This window comes from Schistosoma haematobium, chromosome 1, assembly GCF_000699445.3.
Source record: "Schistosoma haematobium chromosome 1, whole genome shotgun sequence".
Lineage (NCBI taxonomy): Eukaryota > Metazoa > Platyhelminthes > Trematoda > Strigeidida > Schistosomatidae > Schistosoma > Schistosoma haematobium.
Window position 1 is genome coordinate 50,460,329 of NC_067196.1, and position 18,057 is coordinate 50,478,385.

The following is an 18,057-nucleotide window of genomic DNA, read 5'->3' on the forward strand; positions in this document are numbered from 1 at the left end:
TTATACTCTTTTACGAGTTACCTAGCCCATACAGAATGTTGTCTAATTCGTTTTTGAAATTTTAACATATCATTCAATTTTCATTGTATTTTGTGCATTTCTTATTCCAGTCTTTTTTTAATTTTCAGGAATGCATCAACAAGGTGTATTTCGTGTTTCTGGTAGTCAGGCAGAAATTAATGACTTCAAAGATGCTTTTGAAAATGGGGATGACCCTCTGATTGGTATTCATGAGGCAAGAGATATAAATTCAACTGCTAGTCTGTTAAAATTATATTTTCGTGAACTAGGCGAGCCTCCATTTCCAGATACCATTTTCTTAGAACTTATAGACATAACACGTAAACGTAAGTAAGCTTTTATATATATATATATATATATATATATATATATATATATATATATATATATATATATATTCGAGATGATTCTAAAGGTAAATGGTCTCAAATAATTATTGATATATGCTGTTTCTAATAACTCTGTGCACACACCAATATTATTGTTCATTGTGGTTTTTCCAGTTCTCTTTAACCGTGATGATTCTGTTCAGTTACTAAGATGCTAACAAAAATGTAATTTCTTTATTCGTCAAACGTTTGTAACTTCCCAAATAATGTATTTAAAACACAATTTTTGTCAACACGTTCATTTAAAAGTAAGAGAAAACCTTGAAAAGGTGAATGTAGGTGAACATTATTATGTAGGGAGATTATTAACTATGATATTCATCACTCATTAAGGTGGATTCTAACAATGGTTCTTCAAAGTATAGGTTATCACGTGACTGCATCGGTCGATCCAATAAGAATGCCTTTTTGAGCAAGACAAACCCTTTAATAAACGAGAGGAGTCGTTAAATGCATATACAACTATATGTTTGTTGGTGGGACCACTTGTGTTTTAAATATTGTTAAACGTTATGAACGTACTCGATATATATGATATGTAATACATACTTTGAACTGGAAAATGGTTAGTGCATTAGTTATTGATCCAAAAGTCTTAGAAAGTTCATTATCTCAATGGTACATTTTTATTACATCACAAGAATTTCTGTCTGTTCGCATGTATCACAAAATTCTTGCACTGAGGTGGGTTTATTGAGGACAACTTTCAATCTTATCATGGGAAATCAGACCCCAATCAGCCTAGTTACGAACATTATATTTGAAAAAGACTAAACATAGTTAATTAGTATTTGTTTTTTAGTACCATACATTCTTAACATCATCGATAATTGTGAGGATTTCGTCAATCTTGAGTATAGACAATTGTAAGCAACCTAAAATCATTGATGATTTGTTAAAATATGTGGAGTTTTCTATCTGTCTGATGGACCAACCCCTGAGATTTTTAAGAGTAGTGGTTCAGTTCTATTAGTTAGATTAACTGAGATCGTAGCTAAAATCCGGGGACTGAATGTGATCCCAACTGACTGGTCCCACTCTATGAGAAGGGACAAAATCCTCTTGCAATAATCACAAAGAAATCAATTTAACTAATATAGCCTAAAATATTAGCCTCGATAATACTACGAAGTCTAAGTAGAGCTCGTGAAGAGCTAACCTGATGAAACCGAGCTGGTTCCAGACTTGGGCGTGGGTGTGTAGATTAAATATTTGCCCTTGGAAACCTAGATGTGCATTTAGACGTCTGACAATAGTTGTATCCCTTAACCTTAAGGGGGATTCGACTCTATTGGTTGTGAGGTCTTGTAGCAATGCCTGTTATTGGAAGGTGTACCAAAGAAGTACACTAATCTTGTACGCGAACACTGTTGGTGAGCTATCATTGGAATCGGTTACTTCAAGTGGTGCTCGTCAGGATTAGTTCGGGGCGGCCAAACCAAAACAAGACATCAGTCCATGAAGTCACTGACAATTGGACTGAGCCATATTATTAGGTACAATTTATTCGGTTGGGATCCAGGTGATAATTAGATACTTTGAACGACATAGTTCAAAATCGTTTGCAATGGTGTAAATGCATCCATTCTTTGTTCCCCTCTCAATCTTGAGGTTCTAAATTCCTGATAACTATTTTTGTTTTTATTTCACTAAATTATATTTTCTTTTCATGTCATATCCTTGATGCCTAACCTTCCTTATTACTGCTAACACTATTACCACTTTTACTATTCTGGGATTTGGTTTGACAACTTCATCTCTCTGTTCTAATGGGGTATGATAACTTTCATTGATTTACGTACGTAACTTCATACTGTTACGAAGTCAAATATTCCACTGTATTACATAACCCACAAATCTTTCTCTTAAATTACATATAAATTATCCTCATCACAAATATAAGGAAACCGAGATTGGTAATGTGTTTTGCGAAAATTCGCATGCATTGTTATTCTTGGTTCATTTAAGCGTGTAGCATAAACCAATTGCATGAAATAATTGGACTATTGAAAGTCATTGTTTTAAACCTAGATTTACATATGTGCATACCGTTGACCATAAACTGTTTACGATTGTTTATGCAGCTATCAAAATCTAATTGATACCTCAACGAGTTAAATAGGCTTTATTGTGACTTATAAACAATGATATATATATATATATATATATATATATATATATATATATATATATATATATATATAATGATGAATATATTTTACATACGAGTTTTGATCTCTACCTCATTGTCATAATTGAACCATAAGAATTAATTATATTGTATGTTGTAATGTTTATGTCTTTAAATGCTTAGTCGTAATGCGACGATTATGAAATAGGCAAGTAAGCCAGCTGTAAACGAATTCGATTAGATGTTTATGTAGTATGTGTCTAGTCATTCAAACAATGTATTATTATCTATGAAATTGACGTTTTGCAACTTGGTCGGTAGGATTTGATCTGCCTTAAGAAGGATCTAAAATACATGACATTGATCACCATCCAGTGATCAGCCAATTGTAAATACATCTCAGTACTACATGAGGTTAGTCACGGCCCGGGTAGCTCAGTTGTAATGTCTCTGACTGCGAAGCTGGGTGACATGGGATCGAATCTGTTAGGGAGCATCAGTCCCCTCAAGACTACAGATACACCTTGCTGATGTGTTCCAAGAAGCACGAAACCAAGGTCCAGGGTTTCCTGTTGATTATTTTTAACCACCATCCTACGTTTAAAGTGAAAATAAACTTTTCATTCCAACACAGCTATTAGGATAAATAGTCTAAGAATTATTACATTTCATTATGATGTGTGCTGGTATGAATGTTTCATATCGCAACTTTTTTAACATGAAACAAATACTTCATGCTATGAGTTGCATGATTAGTATATTTTATACATGCATGGTAACAAAATGTCCATGTGTAATAAGCCATGAAAGAAATCAACTTTTATCTACGTAGATACAGGTTCGAACCCTACTCGATTTATTTTAGTTTTGCTTATCAAGTGATGGTAATTAGTCTTCTCACAAAACGTGTTTGGCTCGAAAAATGAGTTCATGAACTGGGTCACTGATTTGCTTATAAAACAGTTGCTATACACATAATAAGAGCAGGTCATTCAGTTTTCTTAACATAAAATAATATATTGAACAAACGGAAATTTCTCTACTAATGTTCGTTAATACTCTAAATTACTATTTTTAATAAAACAATTGACCTGAAATGTCTTGCTTAATTTATATTCTGATATATGAGGTGAATAACTATGGCCATTACATAAAATTCTATTGGCATTAGCAATTATAATGCTCTGTTAATAAAATAGTAAACTGTTCAAAAAATTAGGTCAAGGCGAATCATTGATAAAGTGTAAAGAATACATATCCAACACAAATATATTTTCTAAGCTTATTCAAATCCTCGTCAGTTTACTAATGGCATTGATTTGCTCTTATTTCTATCCGTATCCTTTGTCAGAAACAAAGTGGAACCTGACGCAGTAGTGTGGTGTATTCGCCCAGGTTATTAAACTCTATTGGTATATATATATATATATATATATATATAAAATTCACTTAGCTATATGGTTTTATTGTGGAGCTTTCGTTATCGCTCTAGACAACGCCACCAAAGCTTACTTCATGTAGAAGTGAGCTTTGTAGTTGTACTACAAGCTTTATATCAGTTTCTCCTTGTGGTCACTAGGACAGAGAAAGGAAAATATCACAATTCGAGGAAAAATTTAAAATAATATCATTAATTTTTTTGATAACATATTAGACAGAAAGAATGTTTAAACTAAACAGAACAATTGGGACCGTGAAATTAAACTTTTCTTGTATACAATTAGCGCCACTTGTTAACACAACATGGAGTTTTCACCATTAATTTAACTTCCTTCTATCTTCATACCTTTAAGCAATCTGGTAAACGTGCTCAAAGATATTCATTTGTAATGTGACGTAACTACTTGAAAGTGCAAATCGATCATGTTGCATCAAATTTTGAATGAAATAAAGATTTTCTATTTCATGAGGAATTTTTCAGAGTTGTTTTCCAAACTGAAATTTCAGTTTTCCAATCAGTCTAAAGCTTAATTAAGCATTCTCATCAGTCATTTACTTTTATTGCTTCGTAACACTTACAAAATCATTTGACAATGAAATGCTAATCGGAAGAATCTGTGTTCTCATGTTTTGTTCGAAAGATGCTTCTATTAGGAACTATACAATAGAAATATATAATATATGTATGATCGACCAATCAATTGTAAATACCACAGTTTTACTAGTGGTCAATCGCGATTCGAATTGGTCAATAGTTAAGTATCGGATTGTGAAGTCGGATGATGCGGGTTTAAATTCTGCAGCGAACATCAATTCACTCAAGACTGGCGGTGCTCCTTGCTGATGAGTGCCAACTTGCACTGAGATCTCTGTCTAGGGTTTTTCTATCGACTACTTACAACTATCTAAAGTCTGTTGTTTATTTATGGATGTTTTTATTTGTCTCTGTAATCATTGTTAATTGCTTTTTCTCACCATCATTTTCTTTTGTCAGATCGGGAAATCAGTGAAATGATTCGACGCTTACGTCATGTGATCACAGAAAATTTGAGTAGACCAGTTTTTGTTGTAATGAGATATTTATTCGCATTTTTGAATCAGTAAGTTATTATGTTATCTTAGTGTTCGGAGTTTTTATTTTCACTAATTATTATATGCTAAATAATATCAGAAGACTTCAATCTTCAGCGAAAAATTTTTTCTCGTCCTGGGCTTACCTCATGTTATATACACTATAAGCAGTGCTAGTTTTGAATTATAAATGACGGTGATTTAAGCTTTCAGACAATCAATAAATTTTCGTTTGTTTATGATTATTTGAATGAAAGTTACTCAACGATACCATTGAAATAATGATAATTTTAACTTCTTATTGGTCCATGTGAATTTTCATTTGAGCATCAGTAATTTTACTGTTAAAACGAGTTATTTTCAAATGATTTTTCAGTGTGTAAATAATTTTCTTTACAAACTAGTGTAATTTACAAAACAAATGAAACCTCGCTAGGCATAAACATTATTACCGTACATACACAGATTTGGACTGAACTATTCTTCAACTGATCTCAACATGCCATTAAAATTAGTTCAAATATGTAAAAACCCTCCACAAAAACAACGTAAACCAGGTCAATTTGGTCAGCTTTCAGTGACATTCTGTGACCTGTAAATTCAGCATTCAGGCAATAACTCGGCTTTAACATCAAATTGTTCTACTTTTTTATGTATTGGGCAACGTTGTTAATATGAACCATTCAATTTCAACTCAATAATCAAAATTAATCTTGCTTGTCATGATATCTGAGGATCATGAGCTTGAGATGGTGGAGAAGATTTGTAGCTCGACCAAACCATCCAGCTCAGAGAACAAAACTCCACCAAGATCATGAGCTTAATTCATTGTGTATTTATAAATGTGTATATTGTTAATGAGTTGCACTATTTAAACTGGCTTTTTAATTGATGTCATTTCAAGATAAACATTGATGATCGACAAAATTCGACGAGAAATATGGGATTTGACAGGTATAACAACTGGTAAACATTTAAATTGTTTATTTCATTGAATCGAATCTACCAAGTATCGAATTCGTAAAGTATAACATATGGACCGCAAATTTAGCTACCCTAGAAATAAACTTTGAGTATAGCAATAAATATTTATAATCGGTAGTCTTCACTACCAATATATGATTAATGCTTAAATGATCATAGTTTTCCCATTCAAAGAACGCAAAGTATGAGAATGATATCGACGGTGTTTTATAAACAATGTGTTTCATAAGATTTTTCTTTTCATATAATAATGATTGGACACAGTGAATATATCAAGGAAATTAAATTGAATAGATTTACATATAAAATGAAATGTGGTTGTTTACCTATCGGAATTGATTTAATATATAAACAAGTATATACACAATGAATTAAACTTTACCAATAACATTCACACTACAACATTACAACTTGTTAATACATGACAATAAATAATTGTTGAAAAAAAATTAAGTGCACGTCCGACATCAACATATACAGGCACACTCATCTTTACACCATAAAGACATATAAATGCCTAACAGTCAGAGTACTAACAATACATACTAGTTTTTACATGAATGGACACACTCATACGTTATTAAACTTACAAATATTGTCATAGTTAATGTTTTATTGATTAGAGATAGTATATAATAATAGAATATTTAATAATAGACAACATCTACAATCTGAACTGTACTTTACGCGAGCAAATATTGTGAATAAATGTCCCTGTGAGGTGGTCTGTTGTCAGTCATGTTACTTTTGTGATACTGCGTGTATGTGAAATTATAATGGCAATAAAAGTAATCATAATATTAATCAGTGATTAAAAAGTGATTTCTATCACAGAAAATACTATTACTTCAAAGGTGTATGTATATCATGCTATTATTTTCTACTAAACGATCTTATGTTGTATCTCATTGAAATCATAAACCGACCAATGTTAGACCGCCTTTGAAAACCTGGAGGTACTGGACGATCGTTGCGCCTTGGTGTGGGGATCCTCAGAGGTGTGCATCCGCGTCCGTACGTGGGAATTGAACCCATAACATTTGTCCTCGTGCGTAAATTCTTAATATCGAAACCATTAAACCTGCGAGACCGGAGGTTCCGGGTTCGACTCCTGCGTGCGGGGTCATGGATGCTCACTACTCAGGAGTCCCATACTGCGACGAAATGGCAGTCTAGTGTTTCCAGGTTTTCAAAGGTGGTCAACATTGATCAGTTCATGATCTCAAGGAAATTCGAAAATCTCGACAACTCCATGCTGATCTTATACTGACTAGTGGCAGTTGACTAAAGGATTATAAAACAATAATTAAAACAAAGATGATATCGGAGGAAAATCTGTATTTCAGGAAGCTGTAAGCATAGTCAAACTGTAATAATAAAAGATATGAGCGAGATGAAATTTTATGTGAAAATGAACACTCGACTACAGCACTCTTGTAAAATCAAAGCTGCTAGTGTGTGTGTGTGTGTGTGTGTGTGTGTGTGTAAAAATAATTCATTATCGAAAACCATTCTACGTATGAAAAAACCCAATAATTATATCAATCTTAAGTTGCATAACTCGAAAGTGTTATCACTAAACTTTGGTTATCAAACTGGTAATTAATAAAGCAATTAGAATTGTCTTAGTGATTAATATTTTTGAAGCTGTGAAAAGCTACATAGCATAAATTTCATTTCGAACAAACAATCAACAGAACTGCCATGAATATTTAACAAGTTAATGCATTCAGGTTATACATTTGAGAAAATATGTGAACTGACTCATACAAACAAGTTGGATGACTTAACAGTGTACACTTACAACTCCACTAAAAGCAAAACCCATTTTATTCAGTTATGGTGTTATCAGCGATAACTTTTGATCAGTGCTTTAAAATTCAATAATCCATTTTAACGTCAGTCAAATTGTAACCATGCAACTTGATTATCTGACGATAGTATGCCACTTCAGATTTTATAGGCTACAGGATGTCACTGAAACTTCATCAAATTCACCTAGATGCAAGTTGTGAGTAGACGGCGCATGATTATAGTTAACTATGCTGTTTTGTAAAGTTTTTGAACAAATCGAAAACAATTTTCATGGTATCCTGACGTCAGTTGAAGAGTCGTTAAGTCCTACATTGTGTACAATGGTTGCGAGTAATTAAAACTGAGGTGTTATAGGGTAAAGTAAAGCAGCTGTTGTGTAAGGCTTCATAGTTGTCAATGATTTTACACTTCATATTAGTTCGTAAGGAGAATCTCTATTACATTATAGCAAATATCTATAAATGTAGTCTAGTTAATTTTTCAAAATATTGGTTAGAATTGTGATTGATTTTTCCTTTATTGAAACTTTTGATTGTCTTTTCTATTGATACCGACATCAAGATACGAGCAAAATGCTTTAAATAGGTCAATAAATGATCAGTGTTTTTATTATTTTTTCTGTAGGATGTTTTGCACTTGAAATTTACTTCTTTTCTTACAATAACTGAATCGCAATTATTTTGATGTAGTGTTGTATTTGAATGTTAATCTAAGTAATCTGTTAAGTTAAGAAGCAAGTTTTCAAATGTTAGCTGCACATTTATTATGCAAAATCAAATCATAATGGCGCCCATCATAAATGTACTTATGGTTGTGGGTTGTTTCAATAGAAGTACAGCTTTACATTGATCTGTTATTAGTTTTCGCGACAGGATCTGTGGAGATTGTAGAATTTTCAGAGTTTAAATCACGAACTCTTGATGGCTAGAGCACCATTAAAACCCGGGAAATACTGGACACATGTTTTTCATCCACAAACTATTGATCTCTAGACCAGTAAATCGACACTCAATGATATATGTATAACTTTAATCGATTCGTGATATTGCTCGACCATCTTCCGTTGCCTGCGGTGGATAACTGTCTCACACTCGACATGGTTGTTATTAGTAAACACGAAAATATTCTATTGTTTTGAAAGAAGATACTCATTGAGTGAATTCCATTTATCCAACTAGGTGCTAACTAGATTTTAGTAATTTAACAATCCTTACAAATATTGTGAAACTATTCGTTCAAATTTAGACGAAAGTTCTTATTTAATCATTAAAGTACATTCAAAAATTAAGAACAATAATTTGCAATAACTTCATCCACCAGTTCCGCTACTATTAATACATAATTATTATTGTATCACAGTCCGCAAGATGATGGTTATTTGAAACAAACTGGGTTCAGTCCACTATATTCTTTGTATTCATAAATATTTATCTTCTATTTTAGGAAAGAAGGTCCATAATAATAATGATTGTTTTTAATTTTCTTCTTTAAATTAGTTTAATTATTCAGTATTCTATTTGTTATTCATAAATGAAACAATTCATGGTGTGATGTAATGTTTTTTGTACATCCGGTTAAATATATTCATATATATTTATGTAGACGATTGGTTATCCATTAAGATGAATGATGATCATAGTTTTTTTGCATAACTAAAGTTAGTTATTGCAATCGATTTCCGTAAATAATGTACTACATGTATGGATGTATGTATGTACGTATGTATGCAGCATGCGTTTTTTTACTGTATGTCTGTGTGTATGTTGCAAGTTGTACAACTATTGGTTAGTTTTCACGATATTTTCGTGAAGAGTTTGATTACTTTTTACGTTCGCCCCGAACCCTATGACCTATTTTTCTCTCATTAGTTTCATTACTGGCTCAAATAAAATGTTTCAAGGGTTGCGTTGTAATACATTAATAACTTCCCCTGTATTATTGATTTAACCTTTAAGTAATGAGAATGGATAATATGAAATAATTCTTTAAAAAAATTAATATAAGCTGAGAAAGAAGTGTGTACTTGACTGTGACAGCTCGACAGATTCATCATATCATAATTTGCATGCAAGAAATAATTTTAACGTTGATGACTATGGGTATTTTATTGCTGTTAAAGAGTGAATTAATAAAGAGTATATGTTTCTTCGAATTGGATAACAAAGAAAGGCATGCAATTTGCTTGAACTAAATATATATTATTTGAAATACTGTTCATGATTTATATACAAAGATGGATAGTGGCTAGTAGTGGAATCCAGGACTCGCGTTTTGTCCTACTTCGGACTCGTCAGCTGGGTATACCTACTATTCATGATTGTTTTTTTTGGAAAGCAGGAAAAAAGTTCACAACTAACTAGTGTTTTTGCGATTATGTAATTACTACAGGCAAACACGAATTAATAATAAATAGTGAATTGATTTTTTCATGTGTTAAATTATTGTTCCGCGTATATGAGGAAAAAAACTAGAAATTTAAACATTGATAGATAGCTTAAATGAAAGTTAATCCAATCTATAAAGAAACTGATGTAACTTACAGGACTTAGATGTATACTATTAGTGACCATGTAAACTACTGATAATGTACGAGCAAATAATTTTAATTGCAAAAAATTATCATTCTAAATAATGATCTGTACAAAAAAGTTTTGATCACAAATACTAATTTCACTTTGTTATTTTTCTTCTACTTATTTTCTTTCTCATTAGTGTATCTGAATATTCTAATGAGAATATGATGGATGCATACAATTTGGCTATTTGTTTTGGTCCAACATTAATCCCTATTCCAAGTGAATATAATCAATTACATTGTCAATCAAGTGTTATTGATTTAATCAAACTACTCATTGTACATCATTTAGTAATCTTTGATCATATGCTTCCTGGACCTGTGTATAACAAGAATAAGTATAATATTAGCAATAATAAAACTACAAGTCATAAATCTGTGACCAGTTTAGACTCACATCGTTTATCACTTTCGTCAAATAATGCTATCGAAATAAATACTGATAAACAACATATTAAGGATGATAGTAGTAATTCATTCAAACAAAACTTGCATAATACATGTCAATTTTCAATGGAATTAAATGTTAAACACCAATCAACTACACATTTGGATCATGTACAGAGTAATGATAATAATAATAATGAAATTTCACCCGCGGAATGTGGTAAAGCATCAAGTGTTGGGTAAGGTTTTTTGTTATCAAATTCTGTTTAGAATTGATATTTCATGATACATTTTGACCAGTTGTTCCTTATGATATATAAATTAGACATTTGTTTCATGCTTTTCCTAAGGTTTATCTCTTTGATTCGAATTTCCCAGGATCACTCACAGCTTTTGAATATATATTCCATTATTACCAACTGAAATTACTCTGTTATGTTAGTACTAAAATTGCGTCGTTATTTATGAAGAACTTGTAAAAGTTTTAAAAACAAATACGTTTATTGACTTCCATGGTTTATCAAGCTAACATACGTAGTGTAGAATATTAGGATATTTTATTTGATCGTCCAAATTCTATATTAATGACTTTTTCATTCATTACCTCTACTCCACTGCTTATCCATAGGTCCAAACAACGATTAGCAATCACGTTTAATTATTAAATGCCGTTGATAATAGTCTATACCGAATAACTTGATAATTTATAATAGTCCCTGCTTAATTAACAAATAAATTTTATCGTGTTTCTTTTTATTTTAGCAAAAAATGGAATATTAATATTTAGTTCATTTGTATTAGTTGCTTGAGTCTTCTCAGCGATGCTTAGGACTGAAATTCATCAGTCTGTTTTTGCCATATTTGCATCATGTTCAGATCGTCTCGACATTACAATTAAGTCACAAGCATTATAAGCAGAGATAGATGGTGGCTAGCAGTACATTCTAGGATGTATATCTTGTTCTGTTTGGGACTCGTCATTTGGATGTACCTACGTCCCAGAGTTGATGTGAAAAGAAATTGATCGATTGTAGTCCTATACATCAGTGAGAAAATTCAAACAACCAATACAAACGAATCAAGCTTCACCTGATTACAAAAGCTGGTGGCTATCTGGACTCCGTAGCTAAGTGGATGACGTGATGGCATTTGAAGAGAACAGTTACGGGTTCGCGTCACGGCGTAAACATCCAGCTGACGAGTCCCAAGTAGGATGAAACCTGCGTTCTGGTTTCCAATGCTAGCCACCATCCTTCTCTGCTCATAATAATAATAATAATAATAATAATAATAATAATAATAATAATAATAATAATAATAATAATAATAATAATAGTGTTTTGTTATAGAAATTTTATTTTGTCGGTTTGTGGGTTACTTAGTAGTTGAGATTATGAATAAACGGCCTGAATAACTCCCACAAACTGCATAGAAATCCACTCTTCAGTAAGAAGTCTGAGACTGGTAACATAGAGATATATAATTATTCCATGAAATCATTGACTGTAGTTTAAACTGTGTTGATTAGCAATAACCTCCTGGTTTAACCCTGTAAGATTTGTATTTCTTGACTTCAGATGATATGGCTGAAAATTGGTGTCTGATACAAATGCATTCATCTATGAAGAAGTAGTAGATGACCTTATATCTCAATAAAACTATATGAATGAAAATTGATTTATTATATCATTGTTTTTCATATTACTGTTTTTCTGCTGTTGTGAAGTATTGCTGACCTTAGTCGATACATATTTTAGCTAACTAAATGGCAATAAATATTATGAAATTAATTTTAAAACATATCGGTTGAAATACTATGATATTATCATGATATTTCTTTGATAATGTGGAACACTGACCAAATTCAAACATGCCATAACTACTTAAAATATAAACGAAGAATTGTTCTGTTGTATACACACATTTTATACCCGTTATTACTACACTATTACTAGCTTATACATACATCAGTGTTTGAAATTGATTTTAGTTGAAAAGAAGTACTGATGGTGTTATTGTTTTTAAAGGAAAACATAAGTTTATTTCAAAACGATGAATTTGTGATATTCATGTTGTTTTTATCAGTCACTTATATTTTTAAGATTGGTTTTTGTTCCTAATGTAAAATATTTGAAACTTTGTAATCGATGATGAATAATGTAAAACTTTATTTATCAAGTACAAATTCATGTACTTAACCTTGAGTCATACTTTGTAATATGCAATCTATATTTATTACACAACTATCCAAACCGAGGTCGATGAAACAAAGGTCGAACCTTTAGCCTTATGATTAGAAGTTAACAGCTTTAACCAGTAATAGTAATCCATTGCTTCACTTATACTAGAATTGTATTTCTTGATTTCGTTCATTTGAAAAGTTTAACTTATTCATTAATTTTATTAACATTTTAATTAGTAACCAATATTCATTTGTACATAATTGTATTTTAATTATTAATTATCTCTCTTTATTAAAATAATTCTCTTGTATATTATAACAACAAAAAAGGAAGATTAGCTTTCATTATTGAGAGATATCGTTGTTATTTTAATGATCATTATTCTTAATATTTTTCACTTTTCTGTCTATTGGAATGTCTTTATTTCTCAACATACTACAATAATTAATGACTTTCTCCAAGAAAAAAAAACAGAAGAGAGAATCGACTAATATTCAGAAAGAAGTGCTTTTCTCTATTTTAACGTTATTGTCTAAAAAGTAAAAATTATCATTTTGTGTTATTTTTTATCAATAAAATATAGCAATCTAATTGACAATGAGATATTATCTTCGTCTAAGCAAAATGAAACTGATAGAGATGATGACTACGTGTTTTCTGAAGATGTCCAGTCCATATCTGATAGTGAAGGTTCGTTTCGATTTATATTTTCTTTTATATGTCGATAATACGGTAATGGTGTTGTTCCATTTATAAACTATACCACCTTCATGTAACGTTTTTTTATGAATTCATCGTTTTTTTGTACGTGAGTGGTTTAGATATACTAAGACTTAATTATACAAATGTATAGTTATAATTTATGTATATTCAATCTCTATCTATGTTCAATTTTAATTTAATGGCATCGTTTCACCAAGATAGAAACAATCTTATGTTACATGTAAATTATATGTGGTATTTATGTACAAGAATGAGCGACATGCATTTGCACTAATGTGTATGTACGCTTGAATAGTACACTTTTTTAAAACATGAAATGTAACTTTTTTGTACTCTGTAGAAACAAACATTTCTGCCTAAAAAGAATCACTATTCACTTTTAATATATACTCACTTTAATAGTTACTTGCATAATTGAATATTTTACGCATTTGGTATTTTATTTCATATTCGGTCTTCGAGTTTATATAAATTATTCACAATATTGGATGATACGGAAACTATATCATACCAAGTAACCAATTTATGTAGAGTTGTATTAGATTTTTAATGCAAATAACTGATGACGGTTTCATTTGTCAGACGGTAAGGTAGCTGTTGCATTATTTGTAACCTCAGAAGTGATTGGTACAATACAGTAACTGTATACAATATGGTAATAATAGAATAGTTAGTGAGTATTTGTGTTATAATGATTAATATGACATGTCTCCCGTATGCGAATGGTAGGAAATCTTTTTTTTTAAAGCGATAATCCACTGGACACTAGACCGACATCGAGAGGTGCATTACCATGGCTACTGTTGGCGAAATTACGTTTTTATGTCGCTTCTTCCTTTCAGATTTTAGAGTCTGTTTGCACCGCTGGTTTGTAATCGACTTTTCCAACACTCAAGTTAACCGCTTATTTTTCATTACCCGAGAAGGTCAGATTATAGGAGATATTTTTGTATACTAAACCCCACAACCAAAATCATCTTAATTGGGTTTGGTATTTAGATATTTTAGTCTGCATGATTAACAAGATAGGTTGCTAAATGTAAATGAGTACATTAATTTATTTCCAAGGTATTCCCATAGATAGTTTGTTACTTTTTAGGTTGAAATATTTCCTGCTAAACTACTTTTTTCATTTTAAGGTATTTTTAAACAAACTTATATATATATATATATATATATATATATATATATATATATATATATATATTTATTTATTTATTTATTTAAAAATACAGATTCCGAACCAGCGTACACTTTAGCTGTCGCTCGAGCAGATTTTACTGGATCAAGTGAACGGGAATTATCATTTCATCAAAGTGATGAGATTTTTCTCTATCGTCAATTAAGTCAACATTGGTGGGAAGGACAATTAGCTTCAGATTCGAGTTGTAAACGTGGCTTAGTACCACATTTATATGTTGTACCGAAAGCTGCTCTATTACACCTTGCAGCATGTGAAGAGGATAATCACAGCAATGAAAATCATCTGTTAAATGAGGTGACTATTGATCTTTCTAAAAAGAGTGGATATACAGCAATTGATGGAAGTTTAAGTAATTTAGATCATGTCGATGCTGTTAATAATGATGATGATAATAAAAGTGTAACAGAAAATGGTAGTGTACTCAGTTGGAATTGTCCTTCTGAAAGTTCAAACGAAAATATTCTTTCTGATACTAATGATAGTAAAGTGCATCGTTTATCACAGTCTGAAACTCCAATTTCAATAGTTGACAAATCAAATCAATCGGAAACAATAACCTTGTCTAAAACTATTCACGATAGTTCTATTCTCAAAGGGAATTCTTCAATGATTGAGATTTCTGATAAAGGTAAAATATTTTATGTAATTACGTAGTTATTACTTTGTTATTAGTCTATTATTGTAACCGATAGAACAATATACATCCATACATTTCGTTTCTATTCTACTGCTTCTACTCCATCTGCCAACACGTATTGAGGTAGATAGTGATTGACTCAGTAGATTTGTAGTTCATACTGTAACCATCTCATTTGATGCAAAAGTTTCGTTTGAGTTGAAAGTAATGAAGTATGTAGACTAAAATCATGTGTATAAATCAAATTATAAAATTAGATAATTGAATGTATTTCATCATATAAATCTATGAAGTATTATTTGCCTTTAATGGAACCACCGAATGAGTTACGCTGAGTTTAAAGTCACGACGTGCCAGGGAAGAAGAGGATTGTGTTAGACTTTCATCGACTGAGGTAGTTATAACATATATTCTCTAATCCAACATGTTTCTTCCAAATCTTTTTTTTTATAATTTTTTTACTCCCATTATTCTCGGTATTATTTTCCATCTCGTTAATTTCTTTTCAATATACTGATGTGATATGTGGAAACCTGAGCCGATAAGCATTCATCCCAGGTCGTACATTTCTGATGACGGACTTTATTTCAACATGTGTTAAGTACTTTACTTACAACCATCGAGTTCATATTTTAAACTGTAGGTATCTAGTTAAGCATGTAGTGCAGAAGGCTCATTATGCTTATAAAGTTTCATTTAGCTCCACTATTTGAATTATAGTAAATAACACAGTTTCACTTTCTAGCGGAAAACTCAAACACCATTCTGTGATTCAGAAACGATAATACCTGTGTATCGACCCATTTCAAAACGCGTTGTTTGATTACAACAATATTAATTAAGCTAGAATGGAGTAGTCACATAGAGTCAGATTTTATATTAATCATAACAAGTAACTGAATTTTTCACTTCCCATCGATTTTAATGTCGTATTCCATACTTTATTTTTTGTTTTAAAATCCAGGTGTAAAATCGACTATTTGTAGGGAAAGTCCAAATAGTACATCAGAATCTCCCGAATCTAAAAATAAAAAGTCTTTACCAGAATTCGGTTATTCAGATAAACTTGTGATGCATCGGTTTAATCATCGTTATACTATTGGTTATCCAGCCTTTGGGCCTTTAGGTTCTGTTCCTGAAAATGAAGTTATATCACCCAGTGAATTAACTCCATCATCTCCTGCGTATAGTTTAAATGAAGCGAGTAATCGTTGCCAATCTGTAGGCGAAGGCAGCTCTCGATTTTTGTTTAATTCCGACGTTGATACAGCTTTAGAAGAGGTAAGTTTTCATCTAAAAGAACTGATCATAATACTTTTGCCAGTTTATAGTTTATTCAGAATAACTGTCTGATTATATATATTGCCTTTTCCCGGCAAAATGTTTTGTTAATCCCTCTCATTGATTAATATCCACCTGGTTTTCTAGTGAATTGAGTGTTTAAATATTCAACTATAATTATTTAGTTGTGGTTATCAACCACTGAAGTTCGTTGTTCAGCAGTGACCTAGTAGGTAAACCTTACAACTAAGTTGGTTGCATTTTCTAACTCCGTTTGACCTACTTCAAATAGGCCTTCACACTAAGGAAATGAGTTTATTGATGTTTGAAACAACAGTAATGACTTGTGTAACACTGAGTTTGAAAACATTTTTATCTCTACGGAATTTTTTCAACTTTGGAATTACGTTCGTCGTGACCTCTTGAAGCACTAAATTTTCTGTTATCATAAAATATAAATGTTCATCACCTTATTTTACAATATCTTTATTCAACTTGGGATTTGTTAATATCAACTTACTTCACTCATCATACATACCGAGAAACCGTTTTATAAATTTGTCACCTCTGTCTTCTCCAAATAGTCTTAGATTCTTTTTACTAAAATGAGTTGACCAGACTGTTGTGATTAATATTGATACAGTGCCATTTGGGAACCAGGGTTTACATTCAGAAGGGGTGTGACATATTGATTTGCTATTTCTGTCTATGACTATAAAGTGCTAATACTTGTCGGTACAAATTACAGGGTTATAAGTTCGATGTTTATGATAACCTGGCGGGATTCATTCATTTTAATTGTCTGGGTCAGTTGATTAGATCAGTTTATGCACGTATTTTTAAAGACTGAGATCGATGTTAACCCAAATGTCGGATTTTCTACGTGCCTAGAACTTTGATGCCAGGTTTTTAAGTCCACGAACATGTATTGTCCATTTTTGAAATATTACAACTTCTAAAACTGTAAAGGCACTTTCTTTCAATCGCTTGGCACAGTTCTTATAGTATTTCAACTGGTTCGAGTTCAGCATCTGTCACGGGGTATGGTTTGATAAGATACATTATTGACTGACTCTTATATGAGGCTAATCATATAAAAGTTGGTGTCTTGAATTTTACAGGCGATCGACCAACTTTAAGTATTCAGAATTATTAATTTAATTGCACGGGGATTGATGACTGCGATTGGTTTTTTAAAATTTGTATTATCTTTGGT

At 31.5% G+C, this 18,057-nt stretch overlaps 1 protein-coding gene across 1 annotated transcript in view; it reads left to right on the forward strand.

Annotated features, from left to right (window-relative positions):
• Positions 1 to 18,057, forward strand: part of SRGAP1_1 (SLIT-ROBO Rho GTPase-activating protein 1) — a 67,213-nt gene that overhangs the window by 45,433 nt on the left and 3,723 nt on the right. Inside the window, exons 11-16 of the mRNA XM_051208989.1 lie at positions 129 to 347; positions 4,976 to 5,081; positions 10,564 to 11,052; positions 13,580 to 13,686; positions 14,955 to 15,551; positions 16,525 to 16,841. Of these exons, the coding sequence (XP_051074405.1) occupies positions 129 to 347; positions 4,976 to 5,081; positions 10,564 to 11,052; positions 13,580 to 13,686; positions 14,955 to 15,551; positions 16,525 to 16,841 (1,835 nt within the window). The remainder of the gene's footprint in view (positions 1 to 128; positions 348 to 4,975; positions 5,082 to 10,563; positions 11,053 to 13,579; positions 13,687 to 14,954; positions 15,552 to 16,524; positions 16,842 to 18,057) is intronic.